The sequence below is a fragment of the Nannobrachium achirus genome (assembly GCF_963921795.1).
Source record: "Nannobrachium achirus genome assembly, chromosome: 15".
In the NCBI taxonomy this organism is placed as follows: Eukaryota; Metazoa; Chordata; class Actinopteri; order Myctophiformes; family Myctophidae; genus Nannobrachium; species Nannobrachium achirus.
The window spans coordinates 38801992-38815312 of record NC_137822.1 but is presented as its reverse complement, the minus strand read 5'-3'; the positions used below and the strand labels follow the sequence as shown (position 1 = coordinate 38815312).

The 13321-nt window shown below is 40.6% G+C and overlaps 1 protein-coding gene across 1 annotated transcript; it reads right to left on the bottom strand.

The window, feature by feature from the left end:
• LOC308299842 (dual specificity protein phosphatase 26-like) lies at nt 1-6247 on the bottom strand (the record flags this gene model as incomplete). Its single annotated transcript, XM_080743625.1, has 3 exons — nt 1-206; nt 4334-4545; nt 6003-6247. The coding sequence occupies 3 exons, from the start codon at nt 6245-6247 to the stop codon at nt 1-3; spliced, it is 663 nt and encodes a 220-aa protein (XP_080599751.1).
• Nucleotides 6248-13321: the final 7074 nt, after the last annotated feature.

Genomic DNA, 13321 nt, shown 5'->3' with positions numbered 1-13321 from the left:
TCACGTGGAAGTCTTGCGGCTGTCTCTGAGGACGCCATCCAGGCCGTTGAGCTGGCGCAGGAAGCCCCGGTTGGGGATGACGCCTCGGTGGTCCTTCACCGTCTTGATGGCTTCCACCAGCGTGAGGCGCTGTCGGATCATTAGGTAAGCCAGCACCAGGGTGGCCGAGCGGCTCACGCCCACCGCACAGTGGACCAGCACTGTACCTGCACGCACACATGCACACGTACATGCACGCACACACACACACACACACACACACACACACACACACACACACACACACACACACACACACACACACATAAAGAGAACGGGTTAAGATTTTTGATGACAATAAATTGTTATACAAATAATTACGGTTAAAAATTTGTGGACATTTTTGTCTTTGGAACAGTGGGGCTCTAAACAATTAAGATTGTGCAGGGCAGATAATATGTGCAGGGCAAATTAAACATGATTGACAGTTACTAATATTCTTGACAAATACTGTTCTATGGCCAAAACAGGTCATTAGTTAATGGTAGGGTAATTGATATTTTTTTGGTCAAAACAATGTTTAAAGCACTATATTCTGACATTGCTAATCATTGCTATAGTGTTTGCTCACTAACAGGAGTCTCACTGTCTCTCCAGCTCTTTAATAAACAAAATAAATGTTCAGGTTCTGTATAGGTGACATTTCAGCCAGAGTACCCATTTATCAGCTTCATTAGTGCGGTTGCCCTGGCAGGGCAACCACAGTAAAGTACTTGTCTGAATTTATTTCCTTCCTTCCATCCATCTTTCCATCTTTCTACAGTAGAACGTTATTTTGTCGCACAATTCTGTTGGCACGCACTTGGACCATTATGTCAAATCGACCGGCTTCATCGTTCATTCGTGAATACATTTTTCTCCATTGACTGAAGAAAATTAGTAAAAATGTTTTCCCAAATATGGAGATGACTGGCATCATAGATGTCTGACATCATAGACGTGTGAGACTGACACAGTACTGTATGCCCGTACCGGTATATGGGAACTCCAGTATATGGGCTTGCCATCACTTAACCTACCTTTAATACATGTATACTTTCCAAAGTTTCAAAATAGTGGAAAAAAAGCTCACAGCGCATCAGGATGTGACACATTGAGAGCGTGTTGATCTGCTATTTCCGCACATGAACATTTTCAACAGATTCGGTTATAGAGATGATTGCAAACGATTCTGACAATTATGCACACATAATTGTGATTTTGTGAGTTTGATTCTGTGCCAAAACACATTTGAATATTTAATGGCTATACCAGGGGTCTTCAATGTTTTCAGGCCAAGGACCCCTTAGTTGAGAGAGAGATGAAGCAGGGACCCCCGCAACTTGTTCAGAGATTATACTTTATATAGTTTCATTGTTTGACAGCACAATCATCAGTACATTTTGGATTCATGTCAATTTGTGTTTTCAGATATTTATCCACAGACCTTTCACTCTGTAATTAGTCTGCTCTTTTCCCCCTCTACCAAACTTCTTTGCCAAAAATAGCTGATCTACAACACCTCGCGCTGCGAGGCGTTGTGAGCTTTTGTATCTGTTATTTTTGGCTTATGTTCTCAGAGTAAGGACACTAGGATTCATATAAAAGAGGATAAAAAAGGTTTCTATCACACAAAGTGACTCTGAGGATCCCCTAGGGGTCCCAGACCCCCTGTTGAAGACCCCCGATATACAGTATAGCCTTTGTTGGACACGGAATCGAATGTTTTATGGTCATGTTTCAACATGGAGCCTGGATGGCTTGGCTCCAGGCTTAAAATAATTTATATCAATATTCTTTGGAAATCTAATCTCTTCTGAAAATATCTCAAAATTGCCACTGCTATGCCCTAAATGGGAGAAAGCTGATCGGAACAAAGTTTTAAGAGCCAGTGGTGTTCAAACTGTTTGTGGCCAAAATAGCCTCTATAAGTTTTTAAGACTCTTATCACTCTGTATATTATTTAAAGCCCCTGATACACGTAGCATTTTTTCATCAATATCGACCAGCAATGACCAGAGGCATCAATTAAAAAAAAGAAAAAAAAAGTACTTCCTAAAATAAATTCATGCCTGTTGATAAGGTATGGCAACATGACTGGTGTATTGCACACGTGAAGGCACAAAAAGATGAATCCAATGACGCTGCCAATGGCCATACCCAGTTGACGCCTCTGGTCGTTGCTGGTTGATATTGATGAAATAATTGCTATGTGTATCAGGGGCTTTATTCACTAACGCAAAAAAAGAAAAGAAAAAAAGAATTGAGCGCTTAAAGGGATATTTCACTTTCAAAAAAAACTTTTGGTCGTTTTATCGTCTAATCAGGCTTTGGTGAGCACACTGGACAGAGTTTGAGTTGCTTGATTCAGTATTAAGGTATTTGTTAATTTTATCACACGCCCCCTTCGTGGACAAAGCCATTGTAACTTCAAACTCCATCTTAACCATGATAGATTCATCAAAAATGCCTGTCGTTTTTTTTCCTGGTGACTCGTGACACCCTCCTGATACGTGAGCTGGCAGTGTTTTTCGATATTATTATTATTATTTTTTTCATTTATTTGTAAATTATCTTTGGGGAAAATTAGAAAAATGTAATTCAACAAAAGAATATTAAAAAATAAATGAAAAAACATGGCATTTTTGATGAATCTATCATGGTTAAAATGAAGTTACAATGGGTTTGTTTGTATAGGAAGGGGCGTGTCTGATCAAATGAATGTCAAATATCTAAATATTGATTCAAACAACTTGAAATCTCTCCAGGCTGCTCACAAAAGCCAGATTGACCAAAAGTTTTTGGAAGTGAAATAACCCTTTAAGCCTTATTTCATACAAGTTACACAAATAATGAAAATAGCCGATCTCATGCATCAATGTGTGAAAGGAATGCACAGTCATCAGAAACCACAATACAGTAAGCATGTGTGAGAACATAAGCAACAGTGGTGGAAAAAGTACTCAAATGTTGTACTTAAGTAAAAGTACCAATACTGCAATGAAGAAATACTCCGTTACAAGTAAAGGTCCGGATTTCTAAATTTACTTGAGTAAAAGTAGAAAAGTATCAGTATCAAAATGCACTTAACATGGCAAAAGCAAAAGTACTCATATTATGCCCCAATGTCCCATTTCAAATGTTTTGAAAATGGCAGATCTACAAGCTCACAATGCGTCACATCGCGACACATTGTGTGCTGGTAGATTGGCTATTTTCAAATGGCCTGAATGTATATATAGGGCTGAAGTGGTTATAACGTATGTTTAGTAATAATGGTCAAAATCTAGTAAAAGTACAATATTTGGATCCGAGATGTGGTGGAGTAGAATTGAAAGTATTGGAAATTGGAAGTACTCAAGTAAAGTAAAAATACCTCAAAATTATAAGTACAGTACTTAGTTACTTTACACCACTACCAATATAACTTTAATGATGTTAAATTAATTGTACTGTGTTTTACCTTTATCAACTCAAGACCATGTAGTCTAGGGGAAAAAAACAAAGCACACACGCGCACACACAGACCTATAATTTATCTACAACTAGAATAAAGAAAATACTATAGTCAATGGTAAACGGATACGGTACAAAAGCAGCATTCACAAGTGTGGCCTAACGGTCTGTATAATGTATCCTTATGAAGTAGGATGACAGGCCAGGGATATCATATCCCTAACCCTCAAATAGGCTACAGATAAAAATAAACACGCGCACGCACGCACACACACACACACACACACACAGAAGAGCAAAAGTTGGCAAGAGGAAAGACTTATTCCTCCCAAGATGAGGCTGGAGGGATAGCTGTTTGCTTTGAGAATGAATGGATAACGATGTACGCACAGGGCTAGACAGTAACTGACTCGAATACAATCAGATAACCACACCCTTGAAAAACACATCAACTTCATTTCAATGTAATTAAGATTTTCGATAGGAATTTGTATTTGAATTTTGAATGCCACAATTAGCTACTATACTATGTCCCTGAACTTCACATGAAAACTGCTAGCCGCTAGCATAGTGTGGGGAGAGAGTGTTTGCGACCAGCACAGCTGATATCTTTGTTTGTTTAGACATGTGTGGTAGTCATTATTCACAACGGCTATTTCAACCAATCAGATTGCTTCGTCAGAACTACCAGTTGGTCAAATCCGGCGACTTGCTCACCTGAGCTTGCTCAGGCTCAAGTCCACTTCAAGTTCACTTTAGACGGTGCGCCTCCAAATGGCATTTTTAACAACTGTAACCCTAAGATGTCGCGCACCGGCAAAAACAGCAGATCTACAAGATCACAAACAGTAACACTGACCTCCGCTGCTGAGGGCCTTGTGGATGAACTCGGCGGCGGGGTAGAAGTTGACGCTCATGTCGAAGGTGGGCGAGTCGTGGGCCTCGATGCCCAGGTAGGTGATGTCCATGCCAGCGTAGTACTCGGCCCCGCCGCGCCACCTGCTCTGGGCACAGTTCAGGATGTGGGTGATGCCCAGCTTCACCAGCTCACGCCGGTCCGACGCGATCTCCCTGGCACAACAAACAAGAAGAGACAACACATAATGATGATGATAACTAGAAAGTTCGGTCACTGGTTGCCTATATAAATGAATTCCGTCCTTGTGCTTTTATGCCCAAATATGGAGATCCCAGATGTCATCAATATTAAAGCCATACTGTGTAAGTTGCCCAACTAGTGGTCATTAGCCCTATAGCAAACCGCGGTCGCGTCCGCGTCTTTCGTCCGTTTTTCGTACCTTCAGACCCCCGCGTCTGCCTCCACCTCGCTGAGATCTATCTTTTAAGGGGTCCCTTGTTCCTGTGCGTTCAGTAATTCCACAGATACGGACTCCTTCACCCTGCCTGGTAGGCGAAATTACCTAGAGAAGGGATGGTACAAACGGGCGACAACAAATATGGCTGCCATAGCGACCCCACTTCAAGATGCGCTGTGATTGGCCGGCAGTTGTATAACCCTCGCTGTGATTGGCCGGTAGTGTGATGACGCAATTTTGGCGCGAGATCCGGTCCACGGCAAGGATCTCAGTTTACATATAGAGAAGGCTTTACAGGCTGAAATTCACGGCGCGGATCTTCTAAAACTTTTGTGATTTAATAGTTAGGAGAATTTTAAGATTTGTTTTATAAAAAAAGTTACATAGTACAACTTTAAGCCTCATGTGGTCTATGACATCAATGACGTCAGTCACCTCCATATTTGGGAAAATATGGCCACATTTTGGCCATATTTTGTCCAACTTAAAAAACCAACCAGGTCTGTCTGTGCATGTATTTCTTTGGGCCAAAGTTGATCCCATGCCAAAGCGGCAGCACTCAACCAGCAGTCTGCTGTCACCCAGGCAGAAGCGTGCGTGCACGCGCCCATGATGTAATTTCGAGCTAGACCAATCTTCAAACATTGCACCACTCTACCATTGACCTCAATGGACTTTTGGGGTTACTTTAGAATCTAGATCAGTGGTTCTCAAACGGGGGTAAGTGTACACCCTAGGGGTACGCAGAGGTACTACAGGGGGTACGTATGTGATAGAAAATGGAAAAACTGTTTAGGGTATACTGTACTGTATGTGCTGCAGGATGGTCTAATTTAAAGTCTTTTTCTCCTTTTCTTATTTGTAATATTTTGTTATATTCTTCAAAAGTTGGGTTCATAGCATTGAGTGGATACCTCATGTGTCTCGCGCTGCGAGGCGTTGTGAGCTTGTAGATCGGCTATTTTCGGCAAAGAGGTTTGGTAGCCAATAGAGGGGAAAAAGAGCAGACTAAGGACAGAGTCAAGGTCAAGTTTATTAAGTATTGACAATTCAAGCTGTTAAATATCAGAAAACACAAATTTAAATGAATCTAAAATACACTGATGATTGTGCTGTCAAACAATTTATGGAATCTATGAATGTGGGTCCCTGCTTCATCTCTCTCTGCAACTAAGGGAAAACGTGGAAGACCCCTGTCATAGGGTAACTCACTGGTCTCCTATGTAGAGCTTGGGCCACACTTGGTCTGCGTGGTTGCAGGCCGTCTTGCCGGTGTACAGCAGCCTCTCCAGCTCCGCCAGGGACACGGTGGCCACGCGCTGCTCCGCTGCCCGGCCCGCCGCTTGGCCCGCCGCCTGGCCCGCCTGAGCCTCCCTGGACGACTCCCTGGACGACTCCCTCCGGCTGGGGGACCGCGAGCTGCTCCTGGAGCGCGAGAACCGCGACATGAACGCCATCTACGACAACAGGAAAACAGTGTTGCCAAGTCTGCTCATTATACAGAATCAATCAAAAAAAGACTTCCCACTGGACTTCAAGCAACTCGACTTCATAAGGTTGACATTTCTCTATTATAAATCCTTGTTTTGAGTGGGCTCGTGTAATATTGTAATATTTTGAAATATGGGCTTTTGATATTCATGAGCTGTATGCCATAAATATTCTAAATATTAACTAAAAAGGTTTGGAATAATGTGAAAAGTTTCATAAAATATATGAAAGTTTCAAGACATTTTACTTGTACACAATCTGTTAGTGACTTTGGGCTTTTTTTTTTCTGTAGTCCCGTTTGGAACCTCACCCTCTCCACGATGAATACAAGAAGAACGCTCGCCCCAAATCCAGCAGTCGTCACCAGGTATTCCTAAGTGTAAACCTGAGTAAGACTAGCCCTGCAAGCCAAATGACGTCATGATGACGTTATGATAACGTCCTCCGGTGACTCCAGTGACGTTCAGAACTAGGCCAGATCACAGCCCATATGTGGATGATCTTGATGTCATTACCTGAAGTCATATGGACTATAGGATTATTCTTATTGTTTGTAATGTTAGTTGAAATATGAGCATGTAAGGTTATATTCTGGGAATATCTGACTAGTTATGATATTCATCTGGCCTCGATCGGACCCTCTCTGATCAATCCAGGACGTCCGTTTTCGTGGGCAGGATTTATGTTAGTTGAAACCAGGTGATATTCTTGGCTAGATCTGACTAGTCGTGGTTTGACTTGATCTGGCCCCAATCAAGACGTCACTGATTGGTCCAGGTCCTGACCGTGCTTGCTGGGAGCCTATGCCTGAATGTAACCTTATCCCTAAATGTAACCTCAGCAAAACAATACCTAACCCTAACCTTAACCCCAGTAAAACAAATAAAAGAACCGCTTGGGGCGAGAGGTCCGCGGAAAAGAATTGGGGCGAGTGTGTTTTGGGTCGAGCTCTCCGATTACCTCCATGATAGCTCCGAGTTGAGGTTCCGCTTTGTGGGCTATGCCGGCAGAGGGTGACACCGGTGATTATTATTATTACTTTTTTTTAATAAAGTGTAGTTCCTAATTTGGAGCTTGATTCCTAAATAAACCAGTTCTCAAACATTTTCATGTCAAGGACCCCCAAATGACCATGTAGGCCTATTTGTATTTTTAAAAAAAAACCTATATAGCATGTATGTATGTAATCAAAATGTTTCGCTTTTCTGGTCAGCGATTTGTTTGAAAATAGTAGATGTGATGTGAAGCCTGTGAGCTTGTAGATCGCCTATATTTCAAATATCCAATGCATAAAGTAGGGATGGGCAATTCATCGTTTCAATCATATTGGACGATGTTGGCTTTAAAATGTAATTTTGGTATCGAACCAATATCAATTGGTTTTAGACAATATTTTATTTCATCATAATGTTGAAATATGAAGAAAAAAAATTAAAGCCAAAGCATTTTGTGATGATGAAGGCTGCAGTGTTTTCTGGGGAAGCTTTCAAACGGCTCAACAAGTTGTAACATTTTTAAATAAAAACACTACATTCAAGCTGTATATGGACCAACATTTCAATAACGGTGCATTTTGGAATAAAGAGGCACTGCTTTTTCAAATTCAGTGTTTACAAATATTCAGAATGGACAAAATTATTGTTACTATAATAATGATAATATAGAAGGAGAATAGGAGGAGATCATATTGACATCGGTTTATATGGTTATTATCGACCTGGTTGCTTATTTCTATCACGCAATATCTGGCAACACACAAGAAAACACACACACACACACACACACACACACACACACGCACACACACACACACACACACACACACACGCACGCACACGCACACACAGCCATGGCAGCATCGCCGCACGTCTGTGGGAAAACAACAACAACAGCAGCAGCAGCAGCAGCAGCAGCAGCAACAACATGTTTGCACAACAGCAACCAATCCATGGAGAGATCTATTCTGTTTGGACAGATTGGACCAGAAGAACACAACAGAATAATAGCAACACAAGAAAATACCTCTGCGAGTAATGTTGCGCCGCTCCACCGTTTTGGATGTTATTTCACAACCATTACACTATTTTTAAAAAAGCGTTAGAAAAAAATCTATAATAACAAAAATGTTGGAAGCCTTCCTTGCGTCTGTTTTAATAAAACGGCGCGACTGGTCGGCGATTTAACGTTAGACGTTCGTTTTTCCACAGTCTTGAAGCCTTTGTGTCGGTCATGTCTTTTTTCAGTATTATTAGCCCATATAATTGATATAGCCTGTTATTCCTTGTGTTTCCCTTTGCGACGCGCTCATCGTCTCTCTCGATCATACAGGAGCGGCCATGATAAATGATATCATTCCAATTTGCAGTCAGTCGGTGGATTATTAGGATCATATACTGGCTGGCTGGATGGATGCTGACTGGAGGAGCTGCTACTACTACTACTACGTATGAGCAGTGTGTGGTTCCCAAACTGGGGGTCGGGACCCCCAGAGGGGTCACCGAATTATGTTGGGGGGTGGGTCCCCATGCAGACGACGATGGCGATATAGCCTATAATGGGCAACACTATTTTTCACTCAACAGTAGGCTATAACAAACCAACATCTGCACTTTTCTTAAGTGACAATTTAATGACTCTACGACCTTTTTAATTCTTCTGGAATGAAGGAATGAATGAATGAATTAATTAATTAATTAATTAATTAATTATTATAATGAAAAGATAAATAAATAATAACAATAATAGTAGTAATAATATAATAATAATAGCCTAGTAATATATATATATATATAGGTCTATATATATATATATATATATATATATATATATATATATATATATATATATATAACGTTACAATATATTAGATCTAATATAGACTTTATGCAGAATGCCACATTTCACACGTTTTTTTCCGTGTATGAAAATCTTTTGAAAATAGCAGTCCATATTCTGAGACCTGTAGCCAAAAATAGCAGATCTACAAGCTCACAACGCCTCGCAGCGTGAGGCGCTGTGAGCTTGTAGATCGGCTATTTTCGGCAAAGAAATTTGGTGTAGAGGGGAAAAAGAGCAGACTAAGTACAGAGTGAAAGGTCAAGTTTATTGGGTAATGATGGCTCAAGTGGTTAAATATCTATAAACACAAATGGACATGAATCCAAAATACACTGATTTTGTGCTGTAAAACGATGAAACTATGGAATATGAACAGGCTGTGGGGGTCCCTGCTTCATCTCTCTCTCTCAACTAAGGGGTCCTTGGCCTGAAAACAAATTGGACTGATTGATTGATTGATAGAAGAGTTTATTTGAAGTTTGCAATAGGAAAAAGTAGGCCCCTACAGTTTCATGACAGCACAAATCACTGGTACAAGGTCAACTAAAAGGAGATTCTTGTAAGCTTTATTTACACAGGAACCACTTCATAACCTCACTCCGCCAGATGGTGGCAGCATGCCACCATCTTAACCACTTTATTTATAATTAGATATACAGAGGACTTTGCATAGGATAACATCTTTATTACAAAAGCAGAAAAGAAAATAACAGGGCGATAAAAACAACAGAGGGGGGCTTATAGTCGATCTATTTACAAGTCACAAGTAGCGGCTGTCCGTAGGTGACTTTTCAGACCGATTTTGAAGGAGGCTAGGGATTGTTAAGGCCTGTTCCACTAGAACCTAGAACATGGGGAAACCTCATTATTATGTCCAAAATGTTGTTACTTTTCAGGAAAAAATTAAAATAAATGCAGATCTATACACAACACAGTCTCAAAACGTGTAGCTTTGCACCGCGTTTCTAGCTTGTAGATCTGCTATGTTTGATGCTTTTCGCCGTCCCGGGAGATGCCAGTGGTGTAAAGTAACTAAGTACATTTACTTAAGTGCAATTTTGTGGTATTTGTACTTGAGTATTTCCAATTACTTTTACTTCTACTCCACTACATTTCGAATCCAAATATTGTACTTTTACTCCACTACATGTATTTGAAAACTTTAGATGCACTATTTTTTTGCCACTAGGGGCAAAAACTACTAGTTACTATGCAGATATAAATTATAATATTATAAAACATACATGAACCACTTTAGCCCTATTTTATACCTAGGCTGTTTGAAAATAGCCAACCCATGCGTTGTATACAACGAGCTGTGAGCTTGTAGATCGGCTATTTTCTAACATTTTGCACTTTTACTTTTGGTACTTATAAGTACATTTTGATGCCAATACTTTCATACTTTTACTCAAGTAGCCTACATTTTGAATTCTCGACTTTTACTTGTAACGGAGTATTTATAGATTGTAGTATTTATACTTTTTCTTTAACTTTTTTTACTTTTACTAAAAGAAAATTGAGCACTTTTCCCATGACTGTGTGTGTGTGTGTGTGTGTGTGTGTGTGCGTGTGCGTGTGTGCGTGCGTGCGTGCGTGTGTGTGTGTGTGTGTGTGTAGGCCTATATACATTTTTTCTTCTTTAATGGCATCATCCATCACACCGGCTCATGCGACCTTCGGAGCGCTCGACACGGTGACTCGCTCGCTTTAGCTCGCTCGGCGGTGTCTCACGTGGATCAAGGTCACCCAGTGCTGTGTTTTACCTGTCACGCGGGTATACGCTGTATGCTGTGAAGATTTTTTTTTTTTAAATGCGTCTGCCCTCGTGAACCTTTCAAAGTAGCGTATCTGATAGGCAATATGCATTACTTAAACGATAGAAAGAAGTAAATGAAAACATTTTAACACTCATCTTTTCTTTTCTCTAATGACTATCTAAAATATGAACCCTTGTTGTAAAAAAAACAAAGTTGTCCTTTAACCAAGTCTGCACTAAAAGATGAAGGCTCAGCAAGTCACCTTAAAGGAGTAGTTTTTCCTATCGATTACTCATCCCATGGAGACTTGAGTTCAATAATATTATTTAGTTTTTGAGGAGACTCTTTGTAGGCCCATTGATTCCTGATGGAAACCCAAATGCATTTGGGTCTCCATCTAGAATCAATGGGGGTAGGCCTACATGTATTATATTCAAATTATTAGCTTAGGAATGCGACAAAAACAAAAGAAATATTATTGGGGCGAGTAATTGATACAAAAAAAATCATTTTGGGGGTGAATTACTCCTTTAAGGCAACTATTAATTTGAAAACCTTTGGAGAGACCAGGATTGATTTACAACTGGATGAACAGAGACGACGAGAAACATCAATGCACAATGAATGAAACAAAACAATCGGGAGCTTTTGAAACGTCTCATAAACAAGGCGGAAGGCAGATAGAGATATACACTGTAATTCAGGGGTCTTCAACAGGGGGTCCAAGACCCCTAGGGGGTCTTCAGAGTTTCTACAGGGGGTCTTCCAAATCTTTGTGTGATATTTTTTTGTCCTTTATTAACCACTTAAACCCTAGCGTCCATATTCGCCAAAAATAGCTCACAACGCCTTGCGTGGCGAGGCGTTGTGAGCTTGTAGATTGGCTATTTTTGGCAAAAACCTTTGGTGTAGAGGGGAAAAAGAGACGACTAATTACAGAGTGAAAGGTCAAGTTTATTAAGTATTGACAGTTCAAGTGGTTAAATATCTGAAAACACAAATTGACATGAATCCAAAATACACTGATGATTGTGCTGTCAAACAATGAAACAATATGGAATCTATGAACACGTTGTGGGGGTCCCTGCTTCATCTCGCTCTCAAGTAAGGGGTCCTTGGCTTGAAAACGTTGAAGACCCCTGCTGTAATTCACCCTTTGTTAGCCTTCTGGTTGGTCCCTGACTGACCAACCAGCAGGCTCTATCTGCCTTCCGCCTTGTTTATGTTGAATTTGCTAAAACATATTTTTTGGAGAAATAAAAACATTTAAAAACATGCTGAGTCACTATACAGTACTGCCACTGACTACGGGCGGGACTTGACAAAGGGTGAATTGAGTTGCCTATTAGAGGCCATAATGAGAGCAGCTCATCATTGAATCACGGTCATTACCGGGAGCTTTTATCATATTTAGCAGAAATATGATCCAGATTGACACTACCATCTGACCACTTCCAAAGTGTTTATTGGAACCTCGAGTCAAATACAGAACGACTTGAAGTCTATTAGAGTAATGTTAACTCCATAGACACATACAGAACAGAAAAAGTACAAAACTATGGCACCATCTCTAAGTTTGTGGATGTGTCGGGGGAAAAAAACATGCAGAATATTTGGCAACCCTCGCCTTTGAATTCCTGGAGGAATATGGATGCACAGGCAAACTTGTAGCGCAGTGCTACGATGGTGCTCCCGTTATGGCCTTGGGACTGAACGGTGTTCAAGCCAGAGTGAAAGAAAGGATTCCTGAGGCGCTTTTCACACATCGTTATGCACATGTCCTTCATTTGGTTTTTATCTCAAGCAAAATGTCAAGAGTTCAAAATATTCCTCTCGCACCTTTCTTCCATGGCAGCATTCTTTACTGCATCACCAAAAAGAACCCAAGTGCTTGATGAGATGTGCCAGAAGCGACTGCCACGAGTTGCACCAACCAGGTGGAAAAAAGAGCAATTATTAGGGATGGTCGATATTATCTGCATGGGGAAATCTCGCTTTTTCGAACGTCAACATCATTTCGACAACGGAGCGCTAGGTTTGGTTGTCGAAAAGATGACTTGTAGAAATAGCGACACACTCCCTATCTGCATACAAAAACTATTTTATTAATACAAAAATTATATGACCCTCCACTTGGACTCAAAAATAATTAGCTGACCCTCCCTTGGACTCAAATTAGAAAGGCCTGACCCTCCCCTATTTTTCTCCAGGGGTACCCTTCTTTAAAAAAATCATACTTCGGTTCGAAGTGGAGTGGTGAATCTGAGCAGCTAGCTATACCCTACTGTACTGAACTGTACCTTACTGTACTGTACTGTACCTTACTGTACTGTACCTTACTGTACCGTACCTTAATTTACCTTACTGTACTGTACTGTACCTTACTGTACTGTACCTTACTGTACTGTACTGTACTGTACTGTACTGTACTGTACTGTACTG